This window comes from Panthera uncia (genome assembly GCF_023721935.1).
Source record: "Panthera uncia isolate 11264 chromosome C1 unlocalized genomic scaffold, Puncia_PCG_1.0 HiC_scaffold_3, whole genome shotgun sequence".
Lineage (NCBI taxonomy): Eukaryota > Metazoa > Chordata > Mammalia > Carnivora > Felidae > Panthera > Panthera uncia.
The window spans coordinates 58,475,291-58,499,345 of record NW_026057584.1 but is presented as its reverse complement, the minus strand read 5'-3'; the positions used below and the strand labels follow the sequence as shown (position 1 = coordinate 58,499,345).

At 35.6% G+C, this 24,055-nt stretch overlaps 1 protein-coding gene across 1 annotated transcript in view; it reads right to left on the bottom strand.

Moving 5' to 3' along the window:
- Positions 1–24,055, bottom strand: part of OLA1 (Obg like ATPase 1) — a 171,910-nt gene that overhangs the window by 38,258 nt on the left and 109,597 nt on the right. Inside the window, exons 6-7 of the mRNA XM_049616018.1 lie at positions 7,308–7,388; positions 6,887–6,984 (exon numbers count right to left, since the gene is read on the bottom strand). Of these exons, the coding sequence (XP_049471975.1) occupies positions 6,887–6,984; positions 7,308–7,388 (179 nt within the window). The remainder of the gene's footprint in view (positions 1–6,886; positions 6,985–7,307; positions 7,389–24,055) is intronic.

Here is a 24,055-nt window from a genome sequence, read left to right as displayed (position 1 = left end):
TCTCAAAGCAAGGAATTAACAGCTATAAACATACGTATGATACATTTTATTCCTTTATCCATATCATGAAAAGAAAAGCCAAGGGAATATATTCAGAAGATACATTTAGAAGACTACACAAGTCCTTTTTCTATGATTGTATTCTATTTGAGTTATGGTAATTAAATTTGGGAAATATTGTTTATACATATTTTATGTGAACATTCTGATGAATTATCTTCAATACATGAAAGACTAAGTAATTTGCTTGTGGTCAAAAGAGCAAGTTAGCAGCAAATAAGGACCACAACACTAATATTTTAAATTCTAAAGTAGCAGTATTCTTCCTTTTTTTTTAGTTTATTTTGAGAGAAAGAGCGCGTGTGAGCAATCGCACACGGGCAGAGAAACAGAGAATCCCAAGCAGACTCCGCACTCTTAGCACGGAGCTCGACTTGGGGTTTGATTCAGTGAACTGTGAGATCATGACCTCAGCCAAAACCAAGAGTCAGATGCTCAACTGACTGAGCCACCCAGGCGCCCCTGCAGTATTCTTAATATACCGAAATACCTCATAATACACACTACCTACTTTACAAATAGACTATATGCTCCAAGTTTCTTAGAATTTATCTTCTTTACAGACACAATGTTATTAATGGTACTCAGGACTTTGGTCTAGTCTATTTAACTCATAATGTAGTAGCTGAACTACAACACTAACTCCAAAGGTAGATCTTATGACTGGGGAATACAAGAGAGAGTACAGGAATGAAGGGCCGAGAACATTATATTTTTTTCCTATTCTACACAAGCAGGATATTAGACAAAACACTGAAACTGCCCAAAAGGGCACCCTCTCCTTTCCTTCTCTATTGACTTCTCCCAGGAAAAACTGATGCAGATCCTATATACAGCATTTAGGTTCCATTCCAAACCCTTCCCAAGGCCCTGTTCTTTATCTCCTACCCCCAACAGTCCTAAAATTTCTGGGCTTTAAACTTCTCCACCTTTACCAACTACTACTAGTCAAAATTCCCATTTTATGAGTGTAGCTCATCACAACTCACAGCTTTGGAAACAAAATTTGATTTAGAGGTCCTTAAGCGCCAGGGCACAAATTTTTTTTTAATAGTCCTTGAATTATTCACCAAAGTAAGTGGGGGTAGAGAGGCAGGGGAGTTGTTTTGTGTATATCAATCATTTGTAATTTGAAAAACACTGTATAAGTCAAACTTTGCCTTTCATTTCTGAGATTATGAATGTGTGTGTATGTAAGGGGAATATATATTTTAATTTCATATGAGAGAATCCTAGAGAATAATTGTTTGTTTTTATTTTGTATGGAAAACATTTTATTTGTTCCTTTTTTAAAAAAATTAATTATTTCTAATTCACGTACAGTGTTATGTTTCAGTTGTACAATAGAGTGATTCAACAATTCCATACATTACATAGTGCTCATTGTGAGAAGTACACTCTTTAGTCCCTGTCACCTAATTCACCCATCCCTCTACAGACCTCCTCTCGGGTAAGAGAACACTTTTTCTTAAAAGAGCTTTAGTCTCTCGTAGCTAGAAACAATTTTGTGAAATGTTTTCCTACTATATGCAGTGAAATTCTTTAACTACTTTAAAAAAAGATAAATGCCCTGACATATTTGACAAGTTACATCACTCATAAATCAGTAAGTCAACAGATGGTGCTAATGAAAATAAAAATTGACCCTCCCAAAAGTATGACTTTCTCAGATTCAGTGAATCATTTTGCAAATAGAAATTATTGTCTATAAACAGTGTTGGGCAAAAAATGCAAATGAGCCAGGACAAATTCTTAAAATGCACAGTATGGTGGGTCAACAGCATTATACTCCTATAAAAAGATGTACTTTCTTCTATAATCATCTTTGAGGTGTTATTTGGTTTTGTTATGATAAAGCGCTTTAGATCACTTGATAAGAATATGAAATTGCTGAAAGAGCAACCAAAATAGTTTTAATGAAAACCAGAAAGAAATTCACAAGTATTATTACATGTACCTGTATGTACAAATGCTAAAGATCATCCCAAGTAAAAAGATTATTGAATGGGCAAAGATCCTTTTCCCCCCACTTCTTCTAGAGTTCTACCTCTTGTAATTAAAAATTTGTTTTGCTTTTAGTATATTCTTAACTCTCAAAATTCTGCATCAAGAAGTTATGAAATAATTCCACAAAATCCATTCACCAGAAATTATTTGAAATCCCAATTTGTAGAACATATGATACTGTTTCAAAGCTTTATCACAATACAAATTAAAAAAGCAGATAGTTGAGAATCATCTAGTAGCAAAAACAAGACTAAAATGAAGAAGGGTTCTTTAAGACAATTTTTTAGATTCATTTATAACAAGTAAAATTAAGAATATTTTGTAGAGAAATTCACCAATTTGATCAATCCCGTATTAAAAAAATTTTTGCTTAGTTTAGACATCCAGAATACCCTTGACCTGCCCTATCACTCTTTCATCTCTGTCAAAGGAGCAAATTAAGCACTAGTCCTCATAAAGGAATCATCATTAAAAAAAGTATTTGATTTATGAAAACCATTACAAATTATCGCTCATAAAATTTAATTCAGCCCAAAACCCCCTCACATGTTAAAATAAACCTACTAGCATTACGTTGTGATTTCGAGTAGTTACCCAGAATAAGTAAAGTATCCTCATAGGCTTCACAGTGTTAGGTACTTCAAGATGAAGGAGACGTAACAACCCCCCAAAACTATATGAACCACAAGTGATAAAATATAGAAATTATAATCCCCCCAAAATGTTGCATGGATATGTCAGAGCTTTTCCTTTGCTAGACTAATGGATGATGAGAACATTTAAAAATTTTCCTTTGCCAGACTAGTGGATGATGAGAACAATTAAAAAACTCATACATGTGAGTCTTGCTTTATACAATAGGGTATGTTCCTGAAAACTTTACGTGAATTAAACCTAATTTCAAATCTACCTGAGAAGCTCTTAAACTCAAATGACTAATTTATTTCAGAATACTTATTCCCATTTTATCTATTTCAAGTAAATCAAATGTGTAACAATGTGATTTTTCCACAGTAGCATAAATTTCTAGCTTCAATAAATAATCTTCTTAGAAACTGATGACTTCTTAGAATAATTTTACAGAAATAGTTTTATATTTATAGATCTACGTACATATGTATCCATGTATACATAGATAGGTATACAGACATACAAAATTATATGTAAAAAATGAACATACTTCCTTTTGCATGCATAGTTGCTGATACAGTACCTGTAATTCTCACACAAAGTTCAAGAAAATAAGAAAATGTTGGATTTATTCTCCCCCTAATCAGGTACACAATGTATAGTATCGCCAAACTATTTTTAGTTGTTGTATACAAATTATGTGGAAAACAAACAAAAACAGAAAAGTGGGGATGAGGGGGCTGAGTCACAGAATAGTAAGAATTAATAAAACCTTTTTCTATTTAAAATTCATTTAGTGAAACTGACACACTGCCCTTTTTGACACAATCGCCTAAAAGACAGCATATATTTTGTCTACCTATCTCAAATCAATTTCAACACCCAGATTAATTGATTCATATAATATTAGTCAAAAGGTAATGTTTAGTGACCACAAGCCCACCAAGGCATATGTAAATATATGTGTTTATATGCACACATATGTACACCAGAAATTTGAATTTCTTAAATTTTTGCTATATTTTCCAGTTGAATATGAACACGTAGTATAGTAAGCAATAAAATGGAATGATCCTTTACCAATAGTTTTAAGAAAGACAGAGATAATAGAACACAAAAATAAAACACAATTGGAAGCTATGTAGGTATACAAGATACCTAAATTTAGTTTGCTCTACTGATTTCACAACTGGATGGCATATACTACTTACAGAGCAGCAAAGGTGCAAAGATTGAAATGTAAACCCCTAATTAAGGAATGGTTTGACAGTTCTGATGTCCTGTACCTGCCTGACACCATAACTCAGTAGGCAATCTCAAATGAAAATACTGCATAAAGTACAATCTTAGTTGTAAGTTACAAGTGATTGTGTTTAAAAAATGAAATCCTCAAGTGTTCAAAAATCACTGGCACCCACCAAAACAACAACTTCTACATAGTTTTACATTCAAAGAACAGCAATTTGTAATAATAAAAAAGGTTTCTGTGGATTCCCCTTACAACATCTTGATTACTGTTATCTGATCATAACACAACTGTAACTAACCCGGCTGCCAAGTCAGCTTCTCTTCAAGGAGCTAGGTCTTAATCATAAATCAACAAAATGACTAATTCAACATTGTTTAAACCAGTGAGTAGAGGCCTGGAGCCATTCCAATTTTTACATCTTTCAAAAGGTCAATATACCTACTCAAAAACACAATAGACTTATCTTTCAAAGTGCTTTCTTCTTTTCTAGGATTGAGAAACAATGTTACCATTTAAATTTAAAGTGAACTAAAACCTTCATTACGTCTGAAATGGTGACCCACTAAAATATAGTTTCAGTCTTCCTCTTATGGCCCAAATCACAAATCCTTCCTCCTCCTCTTTCCTGATCATTTAAAATAGTTTTCTAGATCTAAAGACCCATAAAAATATTTATTCCTGCACCAGTCTTCATTTGCCACAGTAACATTACACAATAACCGTAAGAAACAAAACTTTTTCTTTTGCTAAAGGAGCAACTGATGCAAATGGAGCTTAGATATAAACACTCCCCCAAAACGGGATGCTAACACAAATTAAAAGGATTTAGTGGTTAAAATGTATCTTAACTATTTACATCTGCTTGCAGTGTTAGAAATGATGAAAACCCAGCGTTCATATCCTTCATAATAAAAATTTATTCTGTACTTTAATACAAAGGCTATGTTGCATAAACAGAGGATTTAAAGCTGTAGCAGAGTGGCTGAATGAAAGGAAAATGGCAATCTTTCTGGCTCCAGTAGATGCCATTCCCTATCACACAATGTTTCCCACTCATAAATACATGACAAATACTTCCTCAATCATTTTTTACGAGCAGGGATGCACAGGGGGTAGTCAATGGCTAGCTTGAGGGAAAATAGGAACAGCAGGCGGCAGAAACTGTACAGAAAATGGCTATGTGGTAAATTCTCTTCTGGAACATCACTCAGTTACCCAGTCTTTGATCTTTCAGCTACAATTACACTAACTTCCACAAGATCTGATCCCCCGCTCCCCACCAAACATACACACAACCCCAAACCAGATCATTAGTTATATATAAAATCTAAAATTTGGTTTTATAAATAGGATCACCCATACCTCTACATTTTTATAAATTAAAATTTGCTATTTAGACAAGAGTTTGCTTTCAATTGACTATAACCATATCATCATCACAACTGGTCTCACAAAAAACATGGGGTGTCTGGCGACAGCTAAATCACAGACTGGCGTCTCCCAAGCAGTCTGTCTACCATTAGGGTCTGGGAAATGGTATTTACTATACAATTAGAGCCAGGGAGTTCTACCTGTAATCATCCAAATACAGGTGTGAGAAGCCCCTATGGGCAAGGAAACTGACTCATCCCTTTTCATGTAAACTTTGATGTCTGTATTGTTTCATGAAGCCTCAAGAAACCTTGCCATTCACACTACAATAAGATTTATTAACTGAGGTCAAGTAATAAATTTTAAAATTCCTTCCCAAAGGTAACAATTTTTAACACATTAATCATCAAATTTATAAGAATTTGGAACAAGACAGAACTGATTATTTTAAAGTTAATTATCTACTGGAGGGCAGTGACCAGGTAGAACTAAATTTTCATGTGAAGTTTATGCTTTCCAGAACACTACCAATAAAGAAGACAAATTCAGTTTCCTTTCTGGAACACAAAATGTCTTAAAGTAATATCAACAGGGCATTTTTAGTTGCAGTAATTTCACAGAATTTATTCTAATCATTTATTGGAGTTAACCATCTGACATTAATTATTGTTTTGGCTTCCAGTCTATGAATGTTTATTTTTCAGTTTAAAGCTTCTCACTCTTTGATATCATATGGAAATGAGAATTTTTAATGGAAAATTGAAACCATGTGCATCTAAGTACTTAATGAAGTACAGGGAAAAACCGACAATATATTTTAGGAGAACGCAGATATTCTGCTCTGGATAGTTTTGATTTGTTTGTATGACTTAATAGTACAAAGCACTGAGGGTCCAGTGAGGCGAGTCAAAGTGAGCGCAGTGCCGAATGTGTACATGCCCCATGTTACATGAATATAGGATGTTTTCAAGTTATTTGTGAATGAAGGAAACCCTGCACATTTGGGTTACATGTCCAAAATGGCAATCAACACATGAATGCATAGTTTTTACTTTTCTACACTTTAAGTATTTGGAACAGATACCTGATCTTCCTCTCTTCCCCCCGACCCCCGCCCGCTGCACACAGTTGTTTCCATTTAAAAAATTTTCTTAAAGCATTTAATCAGGATTTTAAAATTTACGCCCAGCTACAATCTCAAGTGGATATTTTAAAGCCACATGTAATACCAACAGTTAGAAATTCCTAGTTTAAAAAATATTATTGTTCTATGTAAATTCTCATTTGGCAAAGGAAACAAACAATAATGTCTATTAAATTTAAACTTAATAAGTAAATACGCATGATTCAATATTGCCTAATTTAATTGTTGTTTTTTCTTAAGTTCTCTCAGTGTAGATCAATTAGGAGATTCATCTCAGAATGTAAATACCAAAGCTTTCTCATCCATTTTAAGCTTTTTAATAAGGAGAAAAATATTAAAATCTAACAGCAGTAAGTTCGTGTGTGTGTGTGTGTGTGTACGGATAGAGATATGATGTCTGAATATATCTAGGAGGAAAAACTTACCATTTGTTTTTCTTTCTAATGTAGTCTTTTTCAGAAAGATTAACCAAGTAGACCATTGGTTTTGAAGTCAGAAATAAGTGTTTATTCAACACTTCAATCTAAAGTGGGAGACAGAGAAAGAATCCTTTTAAAACGTTGAGCAAATATTGAGTAAGTCACTGAAAAACTTGAAAGTAAACTCTTTCTAAACAAGTAGCCATTTTCATTTTCATAATTCTTATTTGTAAAACACTGGCTGTTATGCAATATCAGAAGTAGGGAAAAAGAAAATAATAACAAGCCTGGGAATAAGCAATCATTGACAGAAATAAAGTTTAACTAGATATTAATAACAATAAAATATAAAATAATGACAACTCTAATTCATTCTCTAAGAAATCAAAGCCAAGGCAGTAAGAGGGGCAAGATGTTTACAACTTACCTCTTTGTCATTCCAATCATGATAGAAGCGAACAGGTTTCTTTTGATCTATAACCCAGGATTTGACTTTGCACATTATATCCTATACAAGATTGAGAAGAAAGTAATTACAGGGCGGATACTAAACATTTAGTTACTAAATAGTAAAATTAAAAGTTTTCAAATCCTCAAAATAAAAAGTCAATTTTATATGACAGGGGAACTAAATCACACAGATCATTTGTTTTCAATACCTCATTAAAAATCCAAATACCAATGAAACATTGTTGTGGCATTAACATTTGAATATATAAAATGTGGAATACTAGCACGGTTAGTAACAGTCTTAGAAATTTCAAGACAATTCACATACACCAAAGATTATAAGAGTTAATAACATTTCAACATCACCTAGTGATGCCACTTGCAAGATAAACATGCTATTAGGAAATGGAGGGAGGGAGGAATACTAGGAAGAGACTGAATTATAATTTTTTCCTTAAAAAGGAAAACAAACAAAATAGATGAAATTGAGCCTATTATTGATGATCTACCCTCCAAAATATTAAATCAACTGACCAAAACCCTTCTAATTCTGAATTAATTTTTTGCCAACACCTTCTTCCTGCCCACTTCTCCGGTCCCCGCTCCAACACCGCCCCCCCACCCAACCTGCCAAAGCCTCCATTACACAATGGCAAGAGCCCTGCACTGGTGACCTCCAACCAGCTGCATTCACTTTCAGAACATCTCTCTCTGCTGGAAATCTAAAGGCCTTTTAGTTAGCAAGCTAGTGTGCATTCAGAAGGAGTAACTGCAGGAAGAGCCCAATGTGCTTTGTTTCTCTAGCCTTTCTTCACAGAAAGATTAATCATCTGTGAAATGGAAACGGCAAACAGCAAGTGACACAAACTGAACCCTTCAAGTCTTTCCTCATCAGTTTTGTGGTTCTGAATCTAAAAGCTGCGTGTGGCAAGGTTCTTCTTACAGGCAGGTGTTAATAAAAGGCTCTTGGGTCTGAAAGGTCAAACTTAGCTCTTCCAGAAGAAGTGCATTTGAGAGTCATCTGGTTTTTTGTTGTTGTTGTTAAAGATAATTTATGGATATGTTTTAAATATGCATTTCTCAAAATTTTATTGTAACACACAATTATTAGTAATAGAGTTCTTGGGTTCTCATCGATGTATTTACCATAAATCAGTTCTTTTTCTATAAATATCCACTTGTATAAATTACCTCAGTATTTAGTATACCTTCCTTCCAAATCTTGCTGTTACCAACAGGAAAAATAAGGAAAAAGCCCTATGTCCTTAGATCCTGATTTGAAACTCTCCAGGAAAAGGACTTCCCACAGATTTTAACAAGGAAGGGGCAAGCTGAAAACTTTTAATGAAATCTAACATGTTCTGCTTAAGAATAATCACTTTTACTCTTCTATAACTGAATTTCACTCATAAATGTTTAAAAGTGGCTAATGTAACACCATTTCCTACAAGGAGAAGATCAAAGTGCTATATTACAAATGCATTATGATTAAAAAAGCCCTGTGCAGCCTTGCTATTAACTGTTCTTTAAACCCTAAAAGGCTTCCCATAGATCTCACTTGGCACTGCATATACAACCTTTGACAAGTAATGTAGACCATTTTTATTCATTGCCTAAAATTGTAGGCAATTATGTGCGTCACACTGGCCACCTGCAAATTCTGAATGCCTGCTCCAGTTGTCAGTGCAAAAAACTAATGTCGGAGGGGATTAATCTAGGGGGAGAGAGTCCTCTTTAATGGCTCCAGCAGGTGAAATGGCCCAGCTGGTTACTATGATGAGTGGCCAGAACAGCTTATGTAGAGACATGCAACAAGATTATACAAAAGGAGGAAACAGTGGTACCATCTTATATTTGGTTCCATTAGTTTTTTCAATTAAAGAAAGAAAAGAGAATAGACAAAAGAAAGCCAGACCAAAAATAAGGAAGGAAATTAAATTTTAATCATATAAAAAGTGTAACATACTTTTGTAACTGTAAACACTTTTATAAAACCAAAGGGCCTCAATAAATGCTCATCACTAGTGAAGGAATTTGAGTATTTCTTTTTCATCTTAAATTAACTACATAATCACTGCAGACATAGAAATGTTATCAAAAAATCTTCTGGCATGAATCTTCCCCCTCACATCAACACATTAAACTACAAATTAGAAACACTCAAATTTTAGTCAAAGAGAATTAACTCATAATTAAAGTTCTCAAACAGTATATTCATCAAAGCCACATTCAAAACTTTTTTTTTTTTTTTTTGACATGGGGCTCGATCTCATGACCATGAAATCATGACCTGAGCCAAAATCAAGAGTCGGATGCTTAACCAACTGAGCCACCCAGGCACCCCCACTTTCAAATCTTTCAAAAAATATATTATAGATTATAACCAAATGTTTGACAAGTTGAATTTTAAAATTTAAAATATTTTATTTTGTACTAGTACTCTCTATATTATCCCCATAGAAGATTTAACAGCCAAGAAAAGATACCTTAGATTATTAAAAGGTCCAGGTTACTTAAGACAAATAAAAAAGGTCACTCAGATAAGATTATTTTACATAAATGACCATTATACGGTATAGTTGTAATGTGCTGTTTTTCTTACATAAAAATTAATTTTAATTTTAGCAAAAAACTAAAAGGTGTTTTATGTTCCTTATCTGAAAAAACTCTAATCAGATTAAAGAAAACATTTGGACTTATTTGTATATAATACTTAATGAACTAAATTTTTATGCTTTATATAAACACATATATTAATAATTATGATTAGAATAATAAAAGGTTCTAGTTAATTGACTATGGCTAACTGAGAAAATAATACACATTTAACCTACTTTTAACAATTTGGAATACAATCAAAACATAAAAACACCTTAATGCTTGAGGCATCAGAAGTTACGTTAGGATTTCATAATTTCTTTAGTAACATCATTATGTAGAAATTCAGATGTGGGAGGATAACTTTTGTTTTGATAACTTTAACAAAGTCCTCACTTTCAAAAACCTATATACATAATGAAGGCTATGCAAAAATTCCTGGATATTTGAACTTTTGGGTTATATTGTAGTGATGTGAATACACTAATTGGAGAGGTAAGAGCTTAATGCTTAAATGTGAAAATAAGCCCTAGACCTACCATTTACCAGCTCTGTGATCTATTATTTTATTAATAAATCATAGATGATGACACTATCTACTCCTGGGGGTTGTGAAGATCAAGTGAGATAATGCATATAAGGTGTTTCAGTCCTTAGCACAGAGTTAAAATTTCAGTAAATGTGATCTGTTGCCATTGTTATTATGATTGTTGAAAGATTAAATACCAGTCATCATTAGTCCTTTTCTTCAAATTTCTTAAGTTTTACCAACAATAGTGTCTTTCTTAGTGAAATTTCAATTCAGGCTTCTAGTCTTAACATTCTACAAGAACTAGTTTTTACTAAACAATGATCTTTTAACTGCAAAGAAAATCCAAATTCACCTTGAATTCCTCACTCATCTGCTTTGACTCTTCTTTCTACTAGTCTCATATTTGACTTAAGAAATGCTCTATTTTTTTGATGTATTTTATAATTTTTGTTAACAGCAGTTGTAATGTATGTAGGGTCAGGGAGAACGTGTGACTTGTCTATATTCCCACAGCTAGTAAGTGGCAGAACTAAGATTCAAATTCAGGTCTAAGTGACTTGAAAATTCACGTGCTGTCCAATCACACTGCCTATTTATCTTCCTTATTGTCTTTCTAATTGCTCCTTATTTAGCTTAGTTATTCCCAAGGTTGTTATTCTAAGTCTTCATCTTGGTCCAAGGTCATCAAGGAAATTTAGTATTCCTACTATTTGGGTATAATACCTGATTATCAATCCATGTATCACAAAAATATTTTTCTTTGCACACAATAACATAATTGACTTTCCAAGACTACATACAACATTTCTCTGTTTTGGTATTCTTCAGTTTCCACAGCAAGAATTATTAATCTGTGACCCATAAGTAGATTTCAGCGTTTCCCTAACACCCTGAAATTGTATGTAAAGTCCTATATTTATGTGCCTTTGAGGGATGACAGCACATAATCTTTCAAATGCTTTTACAAGGGATTCATGATCCACAGATCCAAAACCATGGTTATGACTGACTCTGGCAATACTCAAATGCCCCCAAAATAGCCAATTAAGGAAATGTTTTAGGTCCATGGACTTCCAGACCTGAGGACCAGAGACACTAACTTAAAACTTGTTTCAGCCAGACTCTCACTCAAAATTCATCTACACTGATCAACAACATGCTGATAAAATTCCTAGCTACTATAATGTTTAACATAATTCTAGTTAAAATTATAACAGGGATGCTGGAGAATGTTACAGATTGAATATATCATTATTCTAAAAGAATGAACTGTTTGAGCGTAAAAAATATTTAGAGAGAAAAATATGTGACTTACCTTACTATGTAGTAAACCATAAAGCTACAGTAATTAGAATAGTGTGATACTAGCACAAAAAGAGAGGTACAGATTAGGAACAACATAAAAACCCATTAACTGGAGGTTTGCTAATAAATTATGGGACATTAATATAACAGAATAGTTTTTATCCATGAAGACAAGACCTATCTGCACGTACATTTGCATGGGAAAATGTCCAAAATGAATTCCTAAGTGATAAAAGCAGACTCACAACAATGAAATAAAGTTAAGAATATGGATTTTGTGGGGGCGTTTAGTCGGTTAAGCATCCGACTTCAGCTCAGGTCATGATCTCACGGCCCATGGGTTTGAGCCCCACATCAGGCTCTGTGCTGACAGCTCAGAGCCTGGAGCCTGCTTCAGATTCTGTGTTTCCCTCTCTCTCTGCCCCTCCTCCACTCGTACTCTATCTCCATTTTAAAATAATAAATAAACATTAAAAAAGTAAAAAAATAAGGAGTATGGATTTTGTCATCAAAAAGATCTGGGCTTGAGTTCTGGCTCTGCCACTTTCTACCTGTGAAACTTTGGGACAGTTAACATCTCTAATTTTTGTTTTGGTAAAATTGATGTAACTCCAATTCAACATATGGTGATCATGAGGATTAAATGAGAAAATACACGCAAAGTTACTACCACAGCTCCAGGCACATAGTAAATACTCAAAAGGTATTTGGTGTTATCGTTTATGGCAGAATGCATCATGTGATTCCGCTTGTGGTTTTGAAACTATATAGAATATAAATATACCCAAATAATGAAACTAGGCAGATGCCATACCAAATTGTTAGCAACAGAAATTTCTACAAGATACGATTCCAGAGAGACTTTCCCTTTGTGCCTTCTTTTTTAAAACTACAATGCTGTTTTATTTCTTTCTAACCAAAAACACATCATCTTTATAGGAAAAAATATATATTTACAGTGTGAGGGGGAAGGGAGGACTTCTCCTATTCTCTGCTCACCATCTGTAACCCTAAAATTTGATGACTAAATAGATAAGACCTGGCAGTTTATCAAGGTGACTCACTCTTATTCTGTAATAATTATAGCTTCCAAGTCAGATGCTTGTCTCTAGCCAAATCCACTACCCCAGTACCTGATGCTGACACCCAGATGAGCTGATCTGTGCTGGTTAGGTGGCTTTAACTTAAAACACAGCCAACAATGCACTCACCAAAAGAAAGGGGACCAGGACTTCTGCTCAAAATAGTCTGGCTACGAGTCCACCAATATACCTTGTTCTTGCTCCAACACAGAGTACCTCCTTTTAAATATTCCAAATTGAGGAAAGACCAATCTATGTTTTCTCTAATGAAACAGACAGACCTCCATTGTACATTCTAACATGACATTTAGGATCTGCCTGAATCAGAATATTAAACATTTGTTGCTCTATTAGATGAATACTGCTGTTTATGGAGACCGGAGTACTGAACCTTGACTACCATCTTTCTACATACTTCAGGGACTAAAATTCCAGAAAGGAATCAACAAAGGACCAAACTGTAGGACAACTAACTGGCAGCAATGTTCTGCATGGGTGTGGGTGTAGTGTAAGAAGGATATCATCCAAAAATCAAAATAATAGGTTAATTCTAGCAATAATCTGGGTAGAATGTATGTTGGCAGTTGTGGGTTTTCCGTTGTGTGATTCACTGAAGTAAACAGTGAGAACTTAACATAGCAAAGCTCTTGGCTTCTTGGCCATAAAGTCAGTGGCAAACACCCAATTCATTCATGAGGTTAGATTTCAAGAGGATTTGAACATTACCAAAAAGAAGAAGGCAACAATCCTGTACGATTCCTGTAAATAAGTCTGAATGGATTTCATCATGTTCAGGGAAGGATGGGGGCAGGAGTGGAAGAAGTCCACAAATTTGATTTTAATAAAAAGGCTACTGAATGAAGAATGTTATAAAGGAAAAAGGAAATGATCATGCACATGCACACACACACACACACACCCTCTTAGTGAATTATCTGGCATACTCGGCAGAATTAAAAAAGATATAGATATATGCAAAAAAGATTCTGTTTCTATGAAACAGAAGCATGAGGCCATAAAGACAGAACAGAGTAATGTCAGAAAAAAATGGACGAAATGTCAAGAGAGTTGACAAACTAAGAAAAATTTGTAGAAACCAAACCAATGCAGAAAGTAGGAAATAGAGGTAGGAAAATAAAGATCCAAAATGAAAATTCAACTGATACAAGGCAGAAGGTAATCATTGGTTTGAATGTCAAACTTGAGAAGGTGTACCCTGAGTATCAAATATACACAGTATAAACTATGTAAGCGTATAGCTTGATGAAGTATCACAGAATGAACACATACTTTGATCAATATATAGAATATTATTAGTAATGCAGTCACAATGTTCCACTCCTCTCCGGGGACAATCACAATCCTGGCTTCTCTGTATAACAAAGTAGCCCGTTATTGAAATTTATAGAAATGGAATCATATAATATGTATTATTTTGCATCCAGCTTCTTTTGTTCAACATAGTGAGATTCATCCATGTTGTCAGATGTAGCAGTAGTATGTTTTTTCTTTGTCACATAATAATCCCCTGTAGGAATATTCCACAGTATCTTTATACATTCCACGGTTGATGGACACGTATTGTTTATACTTTAAAGCTATTATGAATAAAGCTGCCATAAGCATTCTTGTACATGGAGTTTGGTAAATCTGTGCATGCATTTCTCTTGAGTATATACCTAAGCCTGGAGGAGTTCTGTCATAGTTCATACATTCACCCAAATTTAGTATATGTTGCCAGTCAGTTTTTCTTTCCAATACTTGGTACTGTCAGTGTTCTTAATGTATGGGGTAGTCTGAACTTGCATTTCCCTAATCATTAATGGAGGATTTCTTCCTTCATGAAATACGTGTTCAAATCTTTTGTCCATTTTTCTATTGGGGTGTCTTTTCCTTATTTATCTGTAGTTCTCTGCATATTCTATAGACAAATTCTTTGTTAGATGCTGCAAATATCTTCTTCCACTCTGTAGCTTATCTCTCCTTTCTCTTGTTTAACAGAAGTCTTAATTTTATTTATTTATTTATTTATTTATTTATTTATTTATTGAGAAAGAACGTGCGTGTGTTGGGGAGAGGGTCAAAGGCAGGGAGAGAGAATCTTAAGCAGCTTCCACAATCAGCACAGAGCCTGACACAGGGCTCGATATCACAACTCCAAGATCATGACCTGAGTCAAAATCAAGAGTCATATGCTTAACCGACTGAGCCACACATCACACCAACAGAAGTTTTAATTTTAATGTCCAATTTTAAAATCCTTTCCTTTATGATTACTGATTTTTGTGTCTTGTTTAAAAATATTTGTGTATTACAAGGTCATGAAAATATTTTATGCTGTATAATAGATGCTTTATTCCATATGAGTTTCACTTTTTACACTATGTAAACTTTTTTTTTTTTTTTGCATAGGGTGAGGTGGCTGAGGATTTATTTCCTCTCCCACGAGGATACACAACTGACCCAATGCCATTTCTTGAGAAAAGCATTCCTTTTTGTTGCTCTGCAGTACCATCTTCACCACAAATCAAATTGTATTTGTGGCTGTACAGCCACTGTTCCGTGGTCAATTTGTCTGTCCTTGACTTTCTTAATCACTGCAGATTCAGAATAGTCTTGATATAAGATTCATGTGTACCATATCCTCTCTGTTTTTCTTTGATACCATCTTGACTATTTTGGGACCTTTGCATTTCTAGCTAAGATGCATATCTTTTTTTTTTTTTTAATTTTTTTTTTTAATGTTTATTTATTTTTGAGACAGAGAGAGACAGAGCATGAACGGGGGAGGGGCAGAGAGAGAGGGAGACACAGAATCGGAAGCAGGCTCCAGGCTCTGAGCCATCAGCCCAGAGCCCGACGCGGGGCTCGAACCCACGGACCGCAAGATCGTGACCTGAGCTGAAGTCGGACGCTCAACCGACTGAGCCACCCAGGCGCCCCTAAGATGCATATCTTGTAAGCAGCGTAGAGGTAGACTTTTAAAATCCAATCTGACATTTCTTTGTCCTATTTAATTTTTAAAAAATTTTGTTGAGGTGAAATTCACATAAACTCACATAAATAAAAAACTAATTATTTTAAAGTAATTTTGTACTAAAAACTTGGTATATTCACAATGTTACAGAACTATCACCTCTATCTACTTCCAAAACATTTCTATCACACTAAAATAAAATCCCATATTCACTGAGCAGTTTCTTCTCCACAGTCTCCCCAGTCTCTTAGCCCCTGGTAACCACCAATCTGCAGCTCTGACTCTATGAATTTACTCATTCTGGAGATTTTGCACAAATGGAATCATACAATATGTGACCATTATGTCTAGGTTCTTTCATTTAGCGTAAGGTTTCCAAGGTTGATCCACAGCTAGCATCAGTCATCATTTACTTTTTGGGTTTTTTTCCCTTTTTTCCTAAAATTCCAATATAGTTAAAACGTAGTGGTGTATTAGTTTCAGGCGCACAAAACAGTGATCCAACAATTCCACACACCACCCAGTGCTCATCGTGACAAATGTACTCCTTAATCCCCATCACCTATTTCACCCAACTCTCCCCACCCACCTCCCCTCTGGTAACCATGTTTGTTCTCTATTGTTAAGAGTTTGTTTCTTGGGGCACTTGGGTGGCTCAGTCTGTTACGTGTCTGATTTCAGCTCAGGTCATGATCTTGCAGTTTGTGAGTTTGAGGCCTGGAGCCTACTTTGGATTCTGTGTCTCCCTCTCTCTTTGCCCCTCCCCTGCTTGTGCTCTCGCTCAAAAATAAATAAACATTAAGAAAATAATATATATTTTTAAAAAAAGAGTCTGTTTCATGGCTTGTCTCTCTCTGGTATTCATTTACTTCTTTTTTTTTTTTAATTTTTTTTATTTTTAGGTAATCTCTACACTCAATATGGGGCTCAAACTCACAGCCTTGAGATAAAGAGTTGCATGCCACACCAACTGAGCCAGCCAGGTGCCCCAATACTCATTTACTTTTGAAGGCTTAATAATACTCCACTGTATGTATATACCACAATTTGTTTAAACACTCATCCCCTAAACACTCATATCCGATGGACATTTGGGCTGTTTTCCACATTCTGGCTATTGTGCATAGCACGGCTATGAATATGCACGTACATATATTTCTTAACTACTCAGTCATATGGTAATTCTATGTTTAACTAAGTTTAACTCTTTGAGGAACCACCAAATTGTCTTTTAATTGGAGTATTACTCTACTCTTTTACTCTATTATTGCCTCTTCCCACTGATTGTGTTATTATTGTCATGTATTTTAACTGTATCTATATATTAAAATCATAAGACATTTTCTTTTCATTTTGAAATAATTTTAAACTTAAAGCTACAAGAATAATAGAGAAATATCTATACATCCAAATTCATTAATGTATTATCTTGCCACATTTGTTTTATCCTTTCACTGCCTGTATATATGTATATGTGTACATATACAAGAAAACATAGGCATATCATTATATCTACATATTACATATTGCCAGAATTCAGTGATGGACTAGATACGTGAAAGGATGTAAAGAGACTGTGTCAGAGATGAACAGGTTTCTGGTTTGCATAATCTAACAGTAGTACATTTCACTGAAATCAAAAACACTGGAGAATCAGATTTGAGGGAGGGTACCCTTGAGTTCAATTTCAGGTGTGCTAACTCTGAGATATCTTTGAGCTATCCATAAGATGTTAAGTCAGGAATTAAATACACTAGTCTGGAGCTCAGAGGAAGATAAGGGCTATAGACAGAAATCTGGAAGTCATCTGTACTTAAATAGTAATTGTAGCAAAGGATATGGATGATATCACATAAGAAGAAAATTGAGAGAGGAGAGCCTTAGATTCAATTTTAAGTAATGTCAGTATTTAGTAGCAAAGATATAAGAGGATGAGCCTGCAAAAGAAACAAGTTGCTAGAGAAGGAGGGAAAGCAGGAGAATGCGGTCATGGAATCCAATGGAGTAGTTTAAGTGTACCCAATAGTGTCCACTGCTACTGACAAATCACAATGACTGAAAACGTCCACTGGATTTAAAACTACAAAAGTCACCAATGACCCTGGTGAAAGCTGTTTGAGTCTGATGAGCAGATAATCCAGATAGATCAGACTGAGTTATCATGAGGTAGAAAAAACAAACTCTTTCAAGAAGTTTTTAAGAAGGAGAGTCATGAGGGGCACCTGGGTGGCTCAGTCGGTAAAGCAACCAACTCTTGGTTTCAGCTCAGGTCATGATCTTACGGTTTCATGAGTTCAAGACCCGTACCGGGCTCTGCGCTAACAGCGGAACCTGCTTGGGATTCTCTCTCTCTGGCCCTCCCCTACTCCTGCTATCTCTGTACCTCACAAAATAAATAAATAAACTTTAAAAAAAAAAAAAAAAGGAGAGTAGTGAAAATATGGTAAATGAAGGATGAGGAGTTTGGTACTAAGGAAGAAATTTTTTTCCCCCCTTGAGATTAAAAAGGGCATCTTTATATAGAAAACAATCTAGCTTGAGAGGGATAAGTTGTATATACAAGAAAGAAGGGATTACTGGTGATCAAAACACAACTTTGTGAATACACTAAATACCACCTGAATAGTAAGGGTAAACTTCATGATATGTGAATTTATCTCAATAAAGTAATTTAGGGGTGCCTGGGTGGCTCAATCCATTAAGTGGCTGACTCTTGATCTCAGCTTAGGTCTTGATCTCACGGTCCTTGAGTTCAAGCCCCATGTTCAGGTTCCATGCTGGGTGTGAAGCCTACTTAAAAAAAAAAATAATATAAAATAATTTAAAGGCAATGAAGAGGGGAATAAAGAAAGGATGACTAATAGTGTAAGGTTTCTGAAAAGTTGGGACATGATAAGATTCAAAGAACTGGAATAACCACCCACTGATAAGAGGACTGAATAAGCAGGCTTTTTAGATTTGGCTTGTGGGAACCTGAGTGAATTTCTGTCTGGTAGTTTTTATTTTGATCTCTGAAGTAGGAGGCAGGGTCATCTACTGAGGGTAGGGATGGGTGAAACACAAAGTGGGCATAAATAAGACGTTTGAGGAGAAAAGGGAAGCAGTTGAAGCAGAGAGCAGGAAAGCAAATAATAAGGCTAGATATAGGTAGGGCTCATTTGAGGCTGCTAATAATGAGTTAATGGGGATACTAACACGTCCTACTTAAAATTTTCTCCATCTATGTTTTGTTGGCTGCAGGCAAGGAGAAAGTGGACAGGAAAGTATGTCTATAGCATAGTTACCGTAACATCAGTTCATTTAGGAATTCATTCCCTAAATGTATTAGGTATACATAAAATTGATGATTCTAAAGTAGTCTGGCCTCAATGAGTCTAATCCTCCTTGCCCAACTACAACATATTCTTTTGCGTTACCCTGGAAGTCTTAAAACAGCTTTGCACTTCCTAACTGCTATCCTCAAATGCATAACAGTGAGCACTGAGGACCTATAATGTGCCAAGTCTCCTACCATTTTACATAGTATCCCAAACACACTAATCAACATGGGTTTACTCTCAGGCCACAGGTTCTGCTGAGGAAACGGTTCTTACTCAAAAACAGTCTCCTGGCCTGAACTGGTGGGTCTTTGACCTATGAAGGGGCCTCGTGCAAAAACGACTGCCAAAATGGGAATAAACTGAGGCAATTAGATGCTTGCTCTCAGGAAATACTGAGATAAGAGAACTGGAGACTTAAGCTGAAAGGACACACTGAGCCAACATAAAACAGAGTAAATTACATGATGTGATAAACAGGCTAATTAGAAGTAAGCAGAAATTGGGGTGCCTGGGTGGCTCAGTCAGTTAGGCATCTGACTTCCGCTCAGGTCATGATCTCATGGTTCGTGAGTTCAACCTCCGCATGGGGCTCTGTGCTGACAGCTCAGAGCCTGGAGCCTGCTTCCGATTCTGTGTCTCCCTTTCTCTCTGCCCCTCCCCTGCTCACACTCTGTCTCTCAGTCTCTCTCTCTCTCTCTCTCTCTGTCTCTCAAAAATAAACATTAAAAAAAATTTTTTTTAAAGAAGTAGAAATTACGAAGAAGCAGAAATGAGGAATAAAAGCAATATACAAAACAGCAGATGAACTGTAGTGGCAGCAGAAAAAAAGTAGAATTCTAGTGAAGCAGAAATGAAGGCCATCTGAGTTACGTGAATGGCAGAGCACCACACAGAGAAGGTGCACATACTTTCAGATTCCTGGGTGATGCCCTGGGCTGATTTACAATTCTACTCCAACAGGTCTGGCTATATACCACATTTCCTGATCTCAACATTTTTGGATTTCCATTTCCTTTATTGTCTTGTATTTTAAAAATAAAAATCCATTTCTTGAAATAGCCTAAGTTGAATGCCTGGTCCTTATGACTAAATATTAAAAAATACAATAAAACTTCCGAGACTAAATCACTCAGGGGTTCCTGGGTAGCTCAGTTGGTTAAGCATCCAACTCTCAATTTTGTCTCAAGTCATAATCTCAGTTTGTGGGATTGAGCCCCGCACTGGACTCCACACTGAGTGGAACCTGTGTAAGATTCTCTCTCCCTCTGGGGCATCCAGGTGTCTCAGTTGGTTAAGCGGCCAATTCTTCATTTCTGTTCAGGTCATGATCCCAGGGTTCATGAATCTGAGCCCTGTGTCAGGGCTCTGTGCTGACAGCATGGAGCCTGCCTGGGATTCTCTCTCTGCCCCTACCCTGCTCCCACTCCCTCTCTCTCTCTCTCAAAAATAAATAAAAATAAACATACACCTGCGTGACTCAGTTGAACATCCTACTTCAGCTCATGGGCATTCTACGCCAGTCATGATCTCATGGTCTGTGAGTTCAAGCCCTGCTTCGGGCTCGCTGTTGTCAGTACAGAGCCCACTTTAGATCCCTTGTCCCCCCCCCCCACCCCCCCGCTCCTCCCCCTGTTCCTCTCTCTCTCTCAAAAATGAATAAAAACATGAAAAAAAATTTTTTTAATCACTCAGAAGATTTTCATCTTTAGTATATTTTACCTGTATGTTCACATACTACCAAATAAGTCAAAAAATTTTTCCTAAAACCTTAAAAGAAAAACAATGATTTGCTTAAAATAAGGACTATAAACTGAGAAAGTAAAATATCTTACACTATTAAGATAATCATTAAATTAATCCTGGTCAATTACATTTATATTCTCATTCTTCCCATCTCAGTTCAAGAAAAAGGAGACACTTTGCCTCAATCCTTCCCATTGATGAAAGCATCATTGTCAAAAAATACCTCCTTTATGCTTAGAATACTTACTATGATAATCACTTCTCCTAAACCCATCAAGTAGTCCTATCTCCCATAGTCTGACTCTCAGGATGGTATTGCCACATTAATTTAAGCAACTTGTCATTCTAATTTTGAGAATTTTATAACCTCTTTCCTAGTTTTGGGGTATGTGTATTATGTAGACTCAAATAATGTACTACAATAATTTTTTTTTAATGTTTTATTTTTGAGAGAGAGCGTGCATGCATGTGTGCGGGGAAGGGGCAGAGAGAAAGGGAGACAGAGGATGCAAAGCAGGCTCCACGCTGATAGCAGAGAGCCCGATGCGGGGCTCAAACCCATGAACCATGAGATCATGACCTGAGCCGAAGTCAGAAGCTTAACTGACTGAGCCACCCAGGCATCCCTGAACTACAATAATTTCTAATCACATTCCTGGTTTGTGCATTTGTAAATGGGCTGCTATATTTAATAAATACTTTTTTTTTTAACTCTGGGTTCATTTCCATACATTTATTTTATAAAAACAATAAAATTAAAATAGAAAAATATTTTAGGGGGAAGCATTCATAACTCTCTCTAATCCACTATTATCACTTAATATCTCCTTCTGGACTATTTTCAATGGAGATTTCTTCAGTTACAACCACAATATACTTGTACAATAATGTTCATAGCAGTATTATTCACAATAGCCAAAATGTAGAAACAATCCAAATGTCCACAGAATGTGGTACATACATATAATACTATTCAGCCTTCAAAAGCAATGAAATTCTGACCCATCCTATAACATGGATGAACCTTGAAGACACTATGCTGAATGAAATAAGCCAGGCACAAAAGGACAAAAATTGTAAATCTACTTATATGAGGAACCTAGAACAGGCAAATTCATAGAGAAATAAAGTAGAGGAGAGGTTTGCAGGGGCTGGGAGGGGGAGGAAAAGATGGGAAGTTATTATTTAAAGGACACAGAGTTTCGGTTTTGGATGGTGAAAGAATTCTGAAAACAGACAGTGGTAACAGGCATATAACACTGTGAATGAACTTAATGCCACTAAATTGTACGCTTAAAATGGTTAAAATGGTAAATTTTATGTTATATACAGTGCATCACAATCAAAACATTTTTATAAAAAGTAGGACACTTCTCTTTAGGCCGTGTCTGAAAGGATGACTAAGAAACAGGGATGGAGAGGCAACAAAAGGAGGAGAGTTCTAGTAAACGAGCTCATGTGAAACCAAAATGTTTAGTTCACTATCAGGCAAGTTGAGAAAATTTAAGTCAGGAAAGGCTGAATCGCAAAGAAATCTGTGAGACATGGACTTTATGTTGGCAGTACCTTTATAGGAAGATGGTGAGGTATTTTAATCAAGGGAATAACAGATCTGCACTTTATGTTTGCGGAAAACAAGGGACAAGAGGGCAAAGAAGTCAGGTAAGCTCCAAAAATAAATGAAGCATAATGATGCCCAAAACTAAATAAGTCATGAAAATAAGAAGGAAGGAAGGAAAAGATATAGGGAATATTCGGGAGATAAAATCAACAGAATGGGATGTAATGGTAGAGAAGAAAGAGGAGTCAAAGATATTGGTTTTCACTTCAAACAATCTGATGTCATTAACTGAGGTAGAGACTATGAAAACAGAGAGAATATAGGGAGAAAGATAAATGAATGCAGTTCCGCCTCACCCTGTACTTGCAGCATTTTATTCTTTTAGAAAACAATCTAAGTCATATAAGAATAGTTCTGGAAGGGTACATAAACTTTCAAGAGGAGAAAAGTGTAAATGAGAAGACAGAAATGGGAGGATTATACCCTTTTGAATTTTTTTGTTTTAGTCAAAAATATACCTATTACATATGCAAACAATGTTAATAATTTTAAGTTATGTAAAAATCAACTTTAAAAAGTGCCCTAAGAATAATGAGAAGAAATCTGCTCATAGCTATATGTTTTGGGGGACATTAATTATTTAACTCAGAGATACTGACAGAAAAAAAAAGACTCAATTACAATTTCTGGTTGTTTTCTTTGGTTGTCTAATTAATTGCTGGTTCTATGAATATTTTTTAATGTGATAATTTCCAAATAATTCATCAATACAAAATAAATCCTTCCTTAAAAGCTTCTACTTACATTTTCCAAAATTTGTCTTTCCAAATGAAATGTACACACACTTAGAATAGATTTAAAAATCAGCCTTGATCTTGATGCCCTGGTGTTAATGTTAAATCATAAACCGTCCCAAAAAGGTACGCTGAAATCCTAACCCATGGTACTCCGTGTGATGTTATTTGAGAATTAGGATGAGGCCATATTGGAACAGAGTGGGTCCTCAGCCCAATTATGGCTGGTTTTCTTATAAGAAGAGGGAAATTTGGGGGCACCTGGGTGGCTGAGTCAGTTGAGCATGTGACTTAAACTCAGGTCCGTGAATCTGAGTCCCACATCCAGCTTGCTACTGTCAGTGCAGAGCCTGCTTTGGATCCTCTGTCCCCCTCTCCTTGCCCCTCCCCTGCTTGCACTCTCTCAAAAATAAATAAACATTAAAAAAAAAAAAAAAGAGGAAAATCTGGATGGAAACGCAGAGGGAAGATGGCTTATGTGAAGATGGAAGCAGAGACTGGAGCTATATAGCCACAAACCAGGGAATGGCTGGGGCTACCACAAACTGAAAAGCCAAGAAAGGATTCTCTTCTAGAGGGCTCAGAGGATGCATGGCCCTGCCAACACCTTGATGTTAGACTGCTAGTCTCCAGACTGTGAAAGAATACATTTCTATCATTTGAATCCAGTTTATAGTATTTGTTATGGCAGCCCTAGGAAACTAATACACTTGGCAATTTAATACCAACAGGAAATGTTTATCACATACTTGCCTTCATTAGTGCCTCACTTTTACCACAGACAGCAAGATACACTATACAAGGTGTTTTTAT